We start from the raw sequence: 14,860 nt of genomic DNA, 5'->3' as shown, positions 1-14,860 counted from the left end.
GCAAATATCGGCGGCTGGCGACGTTTGACTGCGTAGACGTGCGGTCGTTAAAGTGTTAAGCACGAGACAGATCAGTCACAACTTGTGTGTTGCGACTCATGACAATTGGCAGTGGTAAATCTGATTGGACTTTTCGATTGTTTGAAATATTTTTTGGATGACTAGGGCGGGCTTCATGTTTCGACTTTTGACTTTTTGTGGTCTTGAATCTCTAAACTCTGGCATTTGGCAAAAAATTGATGTGTGCAAAATTTGGAAAACAGACAGTCTTCGATAATGCATTATCAAAATAACCAAAAGTCAACCTTAATTGTTACATGTAGTAGTTCTCTAACAATTCTTTTGAAATCAAAGATCAATATAACGTAATATAACGTAATAACTTCTTTCAAAATCAGTATCTATCCCTGTCTCTCTTCCCTTCTCGAAATACATTTGATTCAATTTGAAAAATGTTATTACACTCTCCTGATCTAGAAATAGTGTTCAAACCTTATGATTTTGACAAGAGATATCACGAATCGTTTTAATCGATCTGTAATATCGTGCCTATTTCTGAGATGGTAAACTGTAGCGTCAGAATAATAAATGAAATAATCCTTGTGCATCAGCTGTACAATAGAAGAGTTAAACAAAAGTGTCTTAACTCTCTTAATGGTTTTAATAAATAAAAGATAGTGTAAGGATTTTTCCATAAATCCATAAAATCCGCAGTCTAGTAATAATACGACTAACAAAAACAAATTGAATCCCTGATGGACGCCAATCTTCTATTTATAAAAACAAGCAACACCTAGAAGGCGAATTTTAAACGAATATTGCTGCTCTACTTTTACTCAAGTATTGCATGAAAAACTATTACATTGTTTTGCTCGTAGAATAAAGAATTTTTTTTTATTTAATCAATTAAATATTTAGAAAACTCTCTTTATGATCATTGAATAGAGGAGAGTTTACAGAACATAGTGGTATACGTAATTATTAAATTATATTTTTCTGACCGAGGACAATCTGCAGTTAGATTTTGAAAGAATGAAAATAAGGTGATATTAGAAAATCAGACACGGATTTTTCGCAATATAAAACATTTCGGAACAGATTAAATAAATTGTAATCCGATCAACGCGTATTGTTTTTTTTTTGTATTAAATGATAAGTTACATAAAATTCTAAATATTCGTATATTTTAACGATCGATCCTCGAATCAAGAAAAATTAATATAAGCAGAAAAATAACAAATCTATAAATAACTCCACAATTTCAGATCGTAACGTGTAATTAAATTGTTATTTGCTCACAGATTAATAAAAATAAAATAACACTCGTCGACAAAACACGAACGTATTTTGAAAACGAAACTCAGGAATATTGGTACTTGCAATATAACGTATAAATAGAAAAATCCTCCTGTATTAGTACAATGACAATGGACGTAACACGAAGTTCAATGCTATTATATGCACATGACCGTACAGTGCAAGCTATTTTTATATAATATAACAGTCATATTTACAGTCACTTACCGATAAACACGAAAATCTGATGATGTGAATACCGCAGCAACATCGAAATGGAAATAGTCTGGAAAACAAATAATTTTATGTTACAGTAAACATTACAATAGAATTTCGTTTAAACAAACTCCATTTATATGAACTAAACTTTAATAGAATTGAGTAACTATCTTCAACTGGCCCTTTAAAATGATATATTTCAATAGGAATTCAAATAAAAACTTTAAATTATGGTAAATTTTTAATAAAAATTTAACGAACCCTTTGACGATCTCTATTAACATTAGAAAAAAACTACCAATCCGGTCAAAATGACAAACATAACCTTGACATAAATTGACAATTAATGACAAATATAAACTTTAATGGCTTATACACGAATTAAAATCACTGAGAAAATCATTTCTTCTTTTAATAATTCTATTTTATATTATTAAAAGTTCATTCGTTATGTATATTAAAATTAAATCCGTTGCATTCAAACGCTGTTCTATCAGTTATTTAAAACGTGATCGCAACCATGCAAATAATTATGAAATAATGTGACATGTTATTTGAAATAATATCTCAAATAAAGTTAAAAATAATAAAGAAATAAACAATACACACCCGATGTATCTACACTCTCCCAACGGATATTCAACCACAGTTAACCCTCTACTCGGGACTATTTTATCTCAAAATCTAAGATATATTTTCTAATCTATAATAACAATTTAAACAACGAAGATCGGCTAACAGTTTTCGTCCGTTGAAAGGGGCGGCAAAATTATTCTGAAAATCGAAGCGTAAAGAAGCCTAAGAATTGTCTAGTAATCGATGTTTTCAGTTTCGGTATTTTTCTGTTAATTATTCTATTCTATAGTTTTTCTAATTTTAAACCAACTTATTAGTAAATATATTCCTGCATTGATATAGAACAATAGAAAAAAATGAAAAGGTACGTAATTTCTTCGAACCTTCAAATTTTTTTTCATCAGAATTACGATCCGAAATACAAGCGAACGGAAATGCAATATTCATAGAAATTATCCGGTCGTTGAGCCACGCGAATCAGAACCCAGCATAAATGAAAATATGTTCTTTTGATAAAAAGGGGATTACAATAAAGATACGTTACGAGATAAATTGCGAATCGTGCGGTGCGCACACGGCTATTTGGTTGGGAGCGAATAGTGCAATTGAATTGCGATCGGTTCGGATTGAACTAGCACCTGACACCCCCGTCGATAATTTACTATTTATTTGCAATGAGCGACCTTAGCAACGGAACCGTTTAATCGTGCTTTGCAGATGCGCCGGTGTTATTTGCAAGGAGAATGGTGGCACAAAAAATAGCCCGCAATGCACTGAAACAAGCGATCTCATTTAACCCCTTAACGCAAGCGACTTTTTGAGTTTTCGTTATGAAATCGCGGGCTAATTTTATTTCCTATGTAGATACGTCATAAGAATTAAATCTATTTTACTCGTACTATTTTTTATTCGTATTACAAAAGTATTTCAAAGTTCGTTACATTATCGAGAAATATCGACATATCGGACAGTAGTATAGTAGAACAATAATAAAATCGATGATAATCTTATTTCTCCTGATAAGTGTTTCACAATAGGTGCTTTTACGTTAAAAATCTTAACGTAAATTGTGAATCTACGTTTCAAAGTAGCCAATGCCACTATTTTTACTTTCTTATCTTTACATTTTCTTTCAATAAACGTAGAAAATGTGGTAACGGAACGTGATGTAGTTTCTCTATAAAAAAAATCTTAAAGAAAATTCAAGAAAAACGTCATTTGCACTAGAATATCCGCTCGAAGTAGAATCACAGTTACATCGATAAGTATCCAAAAGCAATTCTCATGGTATTCGATACGGGTCGTGGAAAACATTCTGCGTGCAGAGGCAAGGGAAAGAACAGTTCGATGAATAAAAAAAGGTCGACCGGTAGGGCCAGAGAAGAGAAGGAGAATAGTGTTGCAGGCCGAATTGTATTGGAACAGAGCGGCCGATGTCGTGTGCACATGACGCAGGAGATACGGGGTAGTACGCGGATAACGACAGTACCATACACGTGACTTTACGGAGGGTTGACCGAGGGTGGTTCCAGGTGGCACTCCAAGCATCGTAGTAACATTCACGTGTTGTTGCACGGGGTTCGCCTACCGCCGCCCGTCCCCCAAACCCAAGCTCCAAACCCCAACCCCTCCGCCTCTCCCCGCCCGACTACAAGCAGATGCATTCAAAGCGCTCCCGAGGTTCTCTGTGCGCGCGATATTAAGCGGAAACTCGACGAAAGAGTAACAACGTATTTAATTCAAAATACCGGGTAACGATAATTGTCGACGAAGTTGAATCGCCGGAATCCGACAAGAATTCAATTGGGGCTCGATCAATTTGCTAATTCTTGTTCGCCGCGGGGCGCAAGAATTAACCGGCGCGAACAAAACCGCTCCTTTCATCCGAGAACGATACCGTACCCGCAGAACCGCGATTCGCGAACGTAACGAGACCAATCAACGTAATCATGACGCAGCGAACGTTGCGTCACGATGGACGGCTGTAACTAACTCCCCGTGTACATGTGCATGTTTGAATTTAAAATGAACCGCGATGTAATCTAGCGTGCATCGAAATTTGAAGGATTCGTTCGTGTCCGGGATTGTAAAAATCAACGAATCGCGGCCGGCTTGATGTGTTTCGCTCGAATATTTAACTCGGATTAATAAATAATATATCTCTGCTCGGTTCCTTTCTCTGTCACTCTTCACCCCCCACACTCTCCTCTCTCATATATACACACACACACACACACACACACACACCGTTCAATATATTCCAGCGTTTCTTCTGGTAAAATTACTCATGCATGGAGTAATTGGCTGTTCACTATATCTGCCGTGAATACATAGATATGGACTAGATGTAGCTTGGCGTACAATGCATTGCATTTGAATCATGGTTAGTGGCATGTAGTATTACTCATTTGTTCTGACGGTGTGAACCCATTAAACACGAGCGAAGCTATTCGTTGGTCCGTGTATGATCCAATCACTACCTAACACCCGGGGAATACCCCGAAATTTCACGAGCCATCTGGCATTCGCGCTGTTTACGTTGGTACGTGGCTTGGGATAATGCACTGACATAATTATGTCTTTGATTATACAGCAAAAGTTAACCGTTATTCAGGGTCTCCGTTTTAAGTAAACGACTCAGAGGAAAAAGCAAAAATAGGTGGAATTTCGTCACAAGCCTGCTAGTAGAGAACCTGCCTACTTGTAGAATAAATACTGTTGTTTTGGGATCACCTTAGACTGAGCAATTTGCATGTGAAACGTATTTGAACAGTAGAAAATACTGACTACAGTAGAAAATACTATACCCCCGGGTCCTCCTTGTAAGCCCGGGGGAACATGATTTGAAATAAATATTGGAGGACCGGATAATCGAGAACCATCTGAAGGACATGTGAAATTAGTTTTGAACAAGGTTTACCTGCACAAAGAACTGATCTTGGTTAGACAAGGGACTACCATCAAGACAATGTAATATAAGAATGAGTGACGGTTAAGTACTGCGAGCAGGCAATACGTCTCTGCCGCCACATGCTCCACTGGATCAAATTTAAATTATAAAAGCGACGTTTTAATCCTAGAACTTTTAAATAAATCGTTGTTGCGCTAATTAGAGAAGATCGATTCGCGTTTCAACGCGACGCACGCCGACGCTTTCGGACTTCACCGATTGGAAAAGGCTGGCAATCATTATCTTGACTAACAACGTAACAGTGCAACTTATTTGGAGACAATTTGATACGAAATTACCGTCTTGGGGCCTCTGTAACGAATACGATGCCCCTAATAACGTTGATTTATACCCACCGGTTCAACTCCAAAGGGATCGCAGAACTTGAGGACGCAGGGGTTGGGAGGGTCTAACGCAGACTACCTCAGCACGTTACTTTGAATTGATTGCCGTATCCTTTTACACGTACCATTTTGTCGCGTGGATATGTATGATACCATCCCCTCGACGGGGAAGAATATATCCGGATCAAAAACATGTAGCGCATGAAACTGAATCTAACTTGCACGCTCGGAGCTTTCCAAATTTATCCCTACTACTGCATCTAATACTCTGATGCATAATTTGTAATATTAGGTTAGCCAAAAAGTTCATGCATTTCTTGATATTGTAATTCTTTTCTTTCTTCCGTCAAGGAACCATACAAACTTTTTTGCCAAAGTGAAAAAATACAGTTCTATTCATTTTTACGAGACGGGCGGTTAACTGATCAAAAGAAAAGCAATATTTTCTAATATAACCATAAAAATGCTATTTTCTAAATCACAATAAATGATGTAATCAATGAATGCAAGAAAATAAATGTCTAATTGTAAATTGCGATGATAGTACAAGTATTGCATGTAATTGAAAATATATATGTACTTACAAACACTAACATGATGAAGAATGCAGCAAGATAGGAAGTCCTAGCCATCCACATGCTTACAAACCGATAATGTTCTCCGGTTACAACGTTTCTGTAAAAAGCAAAGGATCAAATCTATGAACTTTATCAAATATAAAATATAGAAACACGTGTGATGTTTTGTTATTTTATAAATTCTGTACCTTAAAAAACCATTATTGTCTTCGTGCTCCGCTAAAGTCTTAATACTCGCCATTAACAAATCATCATATCCCAAGAATTCATCGAGTATTAATCTTGAGAAAGCGTCACCAAAACATTTATCATTGACGGGATCCAAAGTAACAATCTTTACAGGAATCTTTAATCTTTGCCTGGCAGCAGGTGATAATCTCAAGAAACCATATTCAAGTGAATATTCTACAATATAACCATCATCTAAAAACATAAATAGATTTTAAAAATATTGTGCGATATTAAAATACTATCATCCTTATTATAAATAAATAAACAAAATTTCTTCTGAAGATTCCTAACTATTACAGTTCCATTTTACCTGATCTAGATGCTTTATCAGCTTCAGAGTTCTGTTCCTTTAAAGGCTGGATAATATCTTCTGTGTTCGATTTATTTACGTCTTCTGCTCCAGTATTATTTAATGCACTTATTAATTGTATTATTTTCTCGTCTGACGTCTGAAATTTGTAAAAGAAGTAACATCAAAATAAAAAATAATGGATCGAGACAATATAAAAATAGTAACGCTTCGATAGATTTGTTAATTTTGTTCTTAATCGCCGCATGCAATAGTCGAGACACTGTAGAACCAAACAGCAACATAGATTCTGAACACATATACAGAATATCTTATAACTAGTAAAACAATTCTAAAGTCGAATGTGTATGACAAATGAAAGATTAGGATGATTTTACTTGATGAAACTTGCTAGAACTTTGTTTATCTTTTAATATGAACAAATATCACTGCATAGATTCCTCACCTTCTTTTTATGTAGACTCACTAGTTTTCAAGATTCACATGTAATTAAAAATTAGACTTTGCAAATTTTTCAAAAAGATTCGGATTTTGCATACTTCTCATTATTCTACTAGATCTCGTTTAATAAACAATATCTTGAAAAACTATGTTCAATGTGCAGAGAATTTTTAAAGCGTGAGGAGTACTAATCTATTATATGAATATTGTTATCTTTCTTCGTATTTATATAACTTCTATGAAAAATAAAAATTAAGAAACACTTTATTGATTTCAAGGGCCACAACTAGTAGAACTTTTCTAATGTAAATATATTTTTAGTATCCTCCATCAAAATAAACTGTAGTATAGGTACAAGTGTTATTTCAAATCGAGTCATAGGTAATCTACTTTTTCTCACAAGAACTAGTTTAAATACAATAAAAACAAAATAATTTATACGTCGCAGTTAAGCAATTAGTATACGAATAAATTATTTATTATAGTATCTTAGTATTATTAATCTAATAGTATCTTAACACTTCTAGAGTGTCTCGTTTCCTATCATTCTCAGAAGTAAGCCCGTAAGGGTCCAAGCAGAAATAAGAAAAGGTCTGTAAACCTGGTTAGAGTAATTTCCTTTCATCAAATATACAAATAATGGATCAAAAATTTTTCGAATAATTTGAAAAGTAACAGTAAATTATCTGAAATTTGTTCAATTATTGGTACCTACTTGCTTATTGTTTGTATCTACTTCATTCCAAAGTATTGTTGAATATGGAGGACCTGTTGTTGTATTACTTACACTTGAATTTGGATCTTGTGGTTCACCAGAAACGGTAGTACTTTTGATAACTGTTTCTTTCTCGAATAATGTTAAAGTGTCGTGATACTCGTCATCAAATAGTTTAACAGCATCTATATCTTCATCAACGGCAGATGATTCAATATTAATAAACCTATTAACAAAATATTTAGACATTCATGAAATGATGAAAACAATTAGTATATATGATAACAAATTGGTTCTTACCCATCTGTAGGTAATATGCCCAAAGCATTAATTAAATGATCAACTTTTTCTTGCCTCAGTTTCTCTTCCTTTGCATAGCTTTTTTCTATACTATAATCTTCTCCTCCATTTCTAAGTATTTCAACTCTCAATATGCCATCCCGTGGCCAATCATCTCTTATATGTTCTAAACAATTAATTGGTGCACGTGAAAATACTATATGAATATAAGCCAACACGAAAAATGCTAATATAGCCTGAAATGCACAATATATAATTATATAATAACTGTATTACTATAATATTATTTATGTATTTATAAAATTAATAGAATAAATGAAAGACAATTAACCTTTAACAAAACTATAAATTCTATCAAACGTCTGACAGGCCTTGGAAATGTTCTTGCATAAGTTAATGCTGCTTTGATAAATATTGCATGAAATAATCTGTCTCGTACATTAACTAATGGGTTTTGATTGTTATTATTTCTTATATTATTATTATTCATGTTATTATTATTTAAAGTTCTTCGAGTTGTGTCACCACCAATATTATGGTTATTATGTACAAATGCACCGTTCTGATTATTTGTTGCTGGTATGGTACCACCATCAGCTTGTGGCATTTTAAATATTATATAATATTTATTTTCAATAGATGATAGTTTATTTAACAGGTTGCTCCCATGCAAACCTCATGTATTATATCTTTTAAAAAATATAGTACACATGATATACTTGTTTGTTTCCAGTTCCAAATAGTTTTTTAAAGGTATTCTGAAACAAAACAGATGGTTATACAATATAAAGTTATTGCAACCTAACACATAAAGACATTCATAAGTATTGCCATAACATTTGCTTTTTTACTATATTGCACATTTTTAACCTCATGGGAAAGTAAAGATATACATAAATAGAAAAATAGCATGTACTCTCGTATTTCATACATTCCTTTATCCCTTACCTTAGTTGATTTCAATTTGTAATCAAAGCTATATTTGTATTTAATAAAAAAAGGATATCATAGACTAAAGTTTTTTTTTATAAACATAATAGTTATGAATTTAATTATGCGAATCATGTTATAATTAATGTACATTTAAACTACAATATATGTACAGAAGTAATATATACAATATTTCAAAACCTACAGTTTCAGTTTAACAGCAGTATTTTCAACATAAATAATTTGTCTTTAATGTACGAGAAAAAAAGACTACAAAATTCTCTAGCATCTCATATTTTAACATTAGTAAGAAGCGGAAGTGAAATATTAATTTTTATAAAACAGGCAGCATAAATTTCATATAATAAATTATGAACATAATCATAACCAACGTGGAACATAACCTGTAATACAGCCATTTAATGGACCATAACCTATCTGACAATTATAATTCTCACTATAAACTGATAATAACTTTCAAATACACTAATAAGATTTTATAATTACACACAAAACCTACTGTTTATTAAGCGTACACATTGTAAACAAATAACTAACACATAAAAGGAATAGTTTGTGTAGCAATAATATATTTTGTTACGTAATTAAATAATTTAAAATATTATTTACTTATTATAAAGAGATTTAGAAAAAACATTGTTTATTCTAGATTTTTCTATGCATATATTTCGTTTTTAATAAATCATCAAAACCCGGACATGACATTTCACAGCTGACACGGACCGCTGACGAATTTTTAAGACAAATCAGCTATATCGTACCTTGATTTAAAGCGGAACAATAAATTTGATGCTGTATTTCAACAATATAGTTCCTCTGGATGTCACTAAAGATAATAACAAATTCGTGAAAATACAGGTGGTAAGTAATAAGAAATTCGATTCTCGTCAAATTGTCACTTCATCATCATACGTTTTGATATTCCGGAACACGTATATTTAGTCCCTAGCTTCGACAAACAACCAACTTTATAACGCTAGAAAATGCTATAAACTGTTGACTGAAAATCTCTATTTCGTCCTAATTTTTAAATGGAGATTTAATGTTGAACAACTACACAGTAATGATACTAGAATTTATTTACAAATGCAGTCATTTTCAATCTAAGTGAAACGTCGCGAAATAACAATATCCACTTAGAACTATCTATTTAGAATGTATGACGTACCTCAGACTTTTCCATCATACACTACTGGATCCTACTCCACCTTCAGAACGCAGCTCGATCCGTTAGCGAGGATTAATATAGAAATTCTCATTGCTTTGATTGGTTGTCAATTTACTGGCTAGACAGTGCTGCCCTCGTAGTAACAAAAAAAGAGGGAAAACAGTGAGTGAGCAAGAAAGCATGAAATCAGCACACTACTGTGAAACATGTCACACCGATGTCCGATCTAGCTTGTCTCACTCTATCGTACTTGCCATCTTTCTCTTTTCGCGCATCCATTCGGTTGGCGCGCCTTCACAGGCACGCGGCGCGAAATTCGATTTTTAAAGAAGCTTCAAATAATACAATTCTTTTCCTCATAGGATCCTCAATAACATATTTGCGAAGTCTAATTTTTCGTCTATTTTCTACTTAAAAATCCATTTTTTCCCAACAGTACTTCACAGCCATTAGCTCTATGTAATTATTAATTTCAAATTAGTTGTTGAACGATCGCAGTTTCTTTCAATCTACGACTGATTGGAAATCGAAAATTCTCATCGATTGCCCAAGTCTCACCACGTGAAGGTTGCTGTGATTGCACACTCAATTATGACTGCACATAACAATAATTTTTGCTTAGTTACTAACGCCTTAATAAAATACGTCTTAATATGTAACCCAATGCCTTGAAAAGTAACCCCGTAATAAATAACGCTTAACTGTTGTTCTCCTTCGGGTAGGTCGCGAATCGCCCGACAATCAGCCACTGATATGGCTCCAAGGATTCGATTCGAACTTTATTAGAACGGTTCAAAAACACAGTTCAAATCGATCCCCCGAGGAGCCCCTCAGTTCCCGCGTTCGCAGACGCGAATGCGCGCAACATTATACTTTTGATACTAAACGATACCGTCACCATTGTACCAGCAGGATTATCCGCTTTTTACGAGACATTGTTTCTTTGTCTCAGAAATCGTTGGTCTTCTACTAGCTGCGGAGCACATGTAGGGTTCTAGGTTCATCGGGCGAATTCGCTGAAGAAAGACAATGTTACAAATGCCGAAGAAGTCTCACCGACAAATTGTCGAAAAAGGTCAGCACGATAGAGTGAGACAAGCTACATCGTTCGTCGGTGTGACTTGTTCCACATCAGTTGTGCTGATTTACTGCTCTCTTGCTCACTCGCTGTTTTCTTTCTTTTTCTTTTACTGTGAGGACAGCACTGCCTCACCAGTAAATTGCTAACTTATCAGAGCAAAAAAATTTCTTGATTAACCCTCGTTAACAGATCGAGCTACGGCCTGGAGGTATGCAGAAGTAGGACCCAATACTGTACTGCACTCGCTAATAGAGAGTCGTTACCGATACGCACCGCTAGCATCGCCGTCGGTGGATGATGGTGGGGATTGTCTCCCGGTTTCCCGGGAAACAATTGTAGACAGTGCTGTTCTATCTAATGTGATATTGTTCTATCACATTCAATTGTGAAAGTATTATGTACTTTCATGTATGACGAAAACATTATTATGCTATGTATTACATATATTTTTGCATGTTTTTATACAGATACATACTAGTGTTGGATACTGAAATGCGCTTATGACTTAATATATAATACATATATTAAAACAATAACTGTAACATATTTACAAAACATATTTCAGCTTTCTACAAGTTAATAATACTGCAGAAAATTATGAATTCGCCAGTATCACCACAAACACCACTCAGTTGTGAATTAAAAGCAATTATAAGTAACAGAAATGTGTTAAGTATGAGAAGTCGAATGAAAGGTATGGTACATTACTTATTCATGTACTATAATTTTGAAACATGAAATTTAATATGTATGTTTCCAGTACTTAATAGTCTAAACGAATGTAATCAGAAGTACTTAGAAGAAAAGGAAAAGAATTTAAGATGTCAAGCAATTCAAGAAATTTTAACAACGGAACTTACTTATTTACGACAATTAGAAATCTTAATGGAGGTTTGATTTATTTGTACTTGTACACATTGAAAAGCAATGACCTATGCTTACAATTATTTATATAATTTAATTAAAATTATATTCTTTCAGTTCTTTGTACAACCCATGATTAAAAAAGAGTTGTTAGACCACATTTTACTTTCAACATTGTCTGAAAACATAAAAACATTATATAATGTAAGTGGAGAACTAGTAAAGGAATTAAAGCAAGATCCACAGAATATTGCTGGTGCATTTCATAAACTTGCACCATTTTTTAAATTATATTCTGTTTATGCTTACGATTTTGAACAAATTTTATCTTTGCTGCAGGTAGTTTGTTATTTGAAATTTATTTTATTATAAATTATTTTTATGTACTCTATACTGACTAGGAAATATTGTTTTTAGACAAAACAAGAGAATGACTGTGGATTCAAAGATTTTATTAGTAAACAAGAATCAAGACCAGAAGTTGGCAGAAAATTACCTTCATTATTAATTACACCAATACAAAGAGTACCTAGATATAAACTACTTTTACAAGAAGTCCTACAACATACACCCAGTAAACATAAAGAATATAATCTTTTACAAGGTAAGTATAAGATACAAACTAAATTGCTTCTGTATAATTATATTCTACAGATATTTAATAATATATATCAAATAAACTTTGTAGTATGCTTAGTAGAAGTGGAGAAAGCAGCAAGACATATAAATGCCTTAGTCGAAGAACATGAAGAAGCACAAAAGTTATTAAAACTTCAAAAATGTATTACAAACCCAATTAATCTGGTTAAACCTGGTAGAAAATTAATTAAACAAGGAGCATTAATGAGAGTGTCTAGGCGAGGAAATTCTGCATACAGAAGATATTTTGTTCTTCTTAGTGACACTTTATTATATTGCAAAGGGGATCCAGAAAACTCATTAACTGTTTGTTGTGTTTTACCATTAAATAAATGTAAAATTGAATGTGTTTTGGGTGATGGATTGTTTCGTGTCACATGCTTAAATGAAACACTCTTACTTTATTCTGAGAAGGATGATAGCAATTTGTGGATAGAAGCAGTACAAAATTCTATAAAAAAGGTATTAAGTACAATTTTAATATTATTTTAATTTTTTATTACATTAAACTTATAGATCTATGTATTAATAATAAAATACTATCTATTAAAGTATGCAGAATGTAGACAGACTTTACGGAAAGATAGTAGTTCAAGGAAACCATTGAGGCATAATAATCTTAATTTATTTCCATCTGAAAATATACCAGTAGCTACTGGTAAAAGGAAAAGATTGAATGGAGAAACTGAGGTTGATATCATTATTCCTTCATTGAAACATGTCCTTTGTACTACTTTCTATTTTTAAACAGATTCAAATATAAATTTTGTACATAACTTCATTCTTGTTATTAGCAGGTCAATTTAGATGCATCAAGGATTATGTATTTCAAAAAAGATAGCGAACCAGATGGAGGTACCCATTTAGAAAATAATTGTTTCGTATTATTAAGAAAGTTTAAGAGATTACGGACCAGTACTGACCCAGAATATGTTGAACCCTGTTTACAAAATATTAATTGTGTAAGTTCCAATATTACTAAGTTTCTAAAGGATGAACACAGGCATTATTTATTTACTCACATTTCTTACAGAATTTTGAAAGCAGAGAAAATAAACATTCTGTAGAAAATGCTACGTCATATTTATCTCCGGTTGCATCTTCGAATTTCGAACAACAAACTACATCAACATTTAAAACTGTCACCGAATTCTTTTCATCTGTTGGATCTTCATTAAAAGAATTGTTGAGATTTAGATAATAAAGTTAAGTGTGATACAACAAATGATGTCATAAGGAAGCAATTGATTTGATTATGTATATTTACCAATTTCCTATCAGAAACATTTTGAAGATAAAGATAAAGATGATCCACTTACTCAAAGCATTAACAGTAAATTATATAAATATTTGCACAGTAATGTAAAATTAGCATTATTTATTCTAACAGCTCGTTTTAATCAAAATTTGTTTCTTTCAAGAAACTAAAAACTTCTTACTTTTATTGTCCCTGTATTATGCCATTAACAAAAGCATATTACCTTACTATTTATACTTAGCGCCAAATCAAAATGATTACAAAAATCGTGTATGTACTACCTTCTTCTATTTACGTTCCAAATTTAATGTATCTAACATCGTGCTTAAAATTACATTATATTTTTACAATTCTTTATAAGCTAACAATTATCCCCTTATTAATTAAGAATATTAAGGAAATTTCGTTATCTTTTTTATCTTTCCTAGTATTTCATACAGGGTGTGGCAAAAGTTATAGTACAGTATAATCGATTAAACTATGCTCACCCTGTATATTTTACTTATTGGCAATGTTTTTTTATGATATTTCACGATATATAGACAATATTTTATTCAAGTTGTATAATGGATATTATATTCGTATAATTAACCTGAAACTAAAATAGAATAATATTAATGACTTTTTTCCGCTAAGCATTAGCGGAAGTTCTTCAATTCTGTCGATCGAAATGTCTGCTACTATATAGGTATGTTTTAAATTGAATATAACAATTTGATAATACGATTATTCCTTTATATATTAATTGAAACATTCTTACTTTCTTTATATTTTTTTATTTGAGTAGTTTTGTTTTGCATTATTTTGAGAACTTCTACGAAATCTTAATTTAGTACATACACACTTAATAAATTGTATACTTTAAAAAGTTGTATGTACACTAGTTTCTTATATTATACTTGTACGCTAAAATAAATAACTTGTTGAAAGAAATAATTT

The 14,860-nt window shown here is 32.6% G+C and overlaps 2 protein-coding genes across 6 annotated transcripts in view; one reads left to right on the top strand and one right to left on the bottom strand.

Moving 5' to 3' along the window:
- LOC144469264 (membralin) overlaps nucleotides 1-9,830 on the bottom strand; it is a 137,385-nt gene extending 127,555 nt beyond the window's left edge. For 3 of the 4 annotated variants that reach the window (XM_078179318.1, XM_078179319.1, XM_078179322.1), the window contains exons 1-8: nucleotides 9,673-9,830; nucleotides 8,292-8,718; nucleotides 7,961-8,196; nucleotides 7,661-7,886; nucleotides 6,505-6,643; nucleotides 6,152-6,386; nucleotides 5,970-6,060; nucleotides 1,525-1,582 (exon numbers count right to left, since the gene is read on the bottom strand). In XM_078179318.1, coding sequence (XP_078035444.1) covers nucleotides 1,525-1,582; nucleotides 5,970-6,060; nucleotides 6,152-6,386; nucleotides 6,505-6,643; nucleotides 7,661-7,886; nucleotides 7,961-8,196; nucleotides 8,292-8,567 — 1,261 coding nt within the window. In that variant the 5' untranslated portion in view covers nucleotides 8,568-8,718; nucleotides 9,673-9,830. The remainder of the gene's footprint in view (nucleotides 1-1,524; nucleotides 1,583-5,969; nucleotides 6,061-6,151; nucleotides 6,387-6,504; nucleotides 6,644-7,660; nucleotides 7,887-7,960; nucleotides 8,197-8,291; nucleotides 8,719-9,672) is intronic. The other variant, XM_078179321.1, reaches the window with a different exon arrangement.
- A 1,607-nt stretch (nucleotides 9,831-11,437) lies between these two features.
- LOC144469566 (FYVE, RhoGEF and PH domain-containing protein 4) lies at nucleotides 11,438-14,058 on the top strand. Of its 2 annotated transcripts, none has more exons than XM_078179992.1 (8): nucleotides 11,438-11,854; nucleotides 11,921-12,051; nucleotides 12,142-12,363; nucleotides 12,442-12,628; nucleotides 12,713-13,125; nucleotides 13,216-13,353; nucleotides 13,461-13,625; nucleotides 13,697-14,058. In XM_078179992.1, the coding sequence occupies exons 1-8, from the start codon at nucleotides 11,758-11,760 to the stop codon at nucleotides 13,862-13,864; spliced, it is 1,521 nt and encodes a 506-aa protein (XP_078036118.1). In that variant the 5' UTR covers nucleotides 11,438-11,757; the 3' UTR covers nucleotides 13,865-14,058. The 2 variants fall into 2 exon arrangements, with proteins under 2 accessions (XP_078036118.1, XP_078036117.1); XM_078179991.1 differs by having other exon boundaries at nucleotides 13,458-13,625.
- The last annotated feature ends 802 nt before the right edge of the window (nucleotides 14,059-14,860 follow it).

The sequence above is a fragment of the Augochlora pura genome, chromosome 4, assembly GCF_028453695.1.
Source record: "Augochlora pura isolate Apur16 chromosome 4, APUR_v2.2.1, whole genome shotgun sequence".
Lineage (NCBI taxonomy): Eukaryota > Metazoa > Arthropoda > Insecta > Hymenoptera > Halictidae > Augochlora > Augochlora pura.
This window is presented reverse-complemented; position numbering and strand designations above follow the sequence as displayed.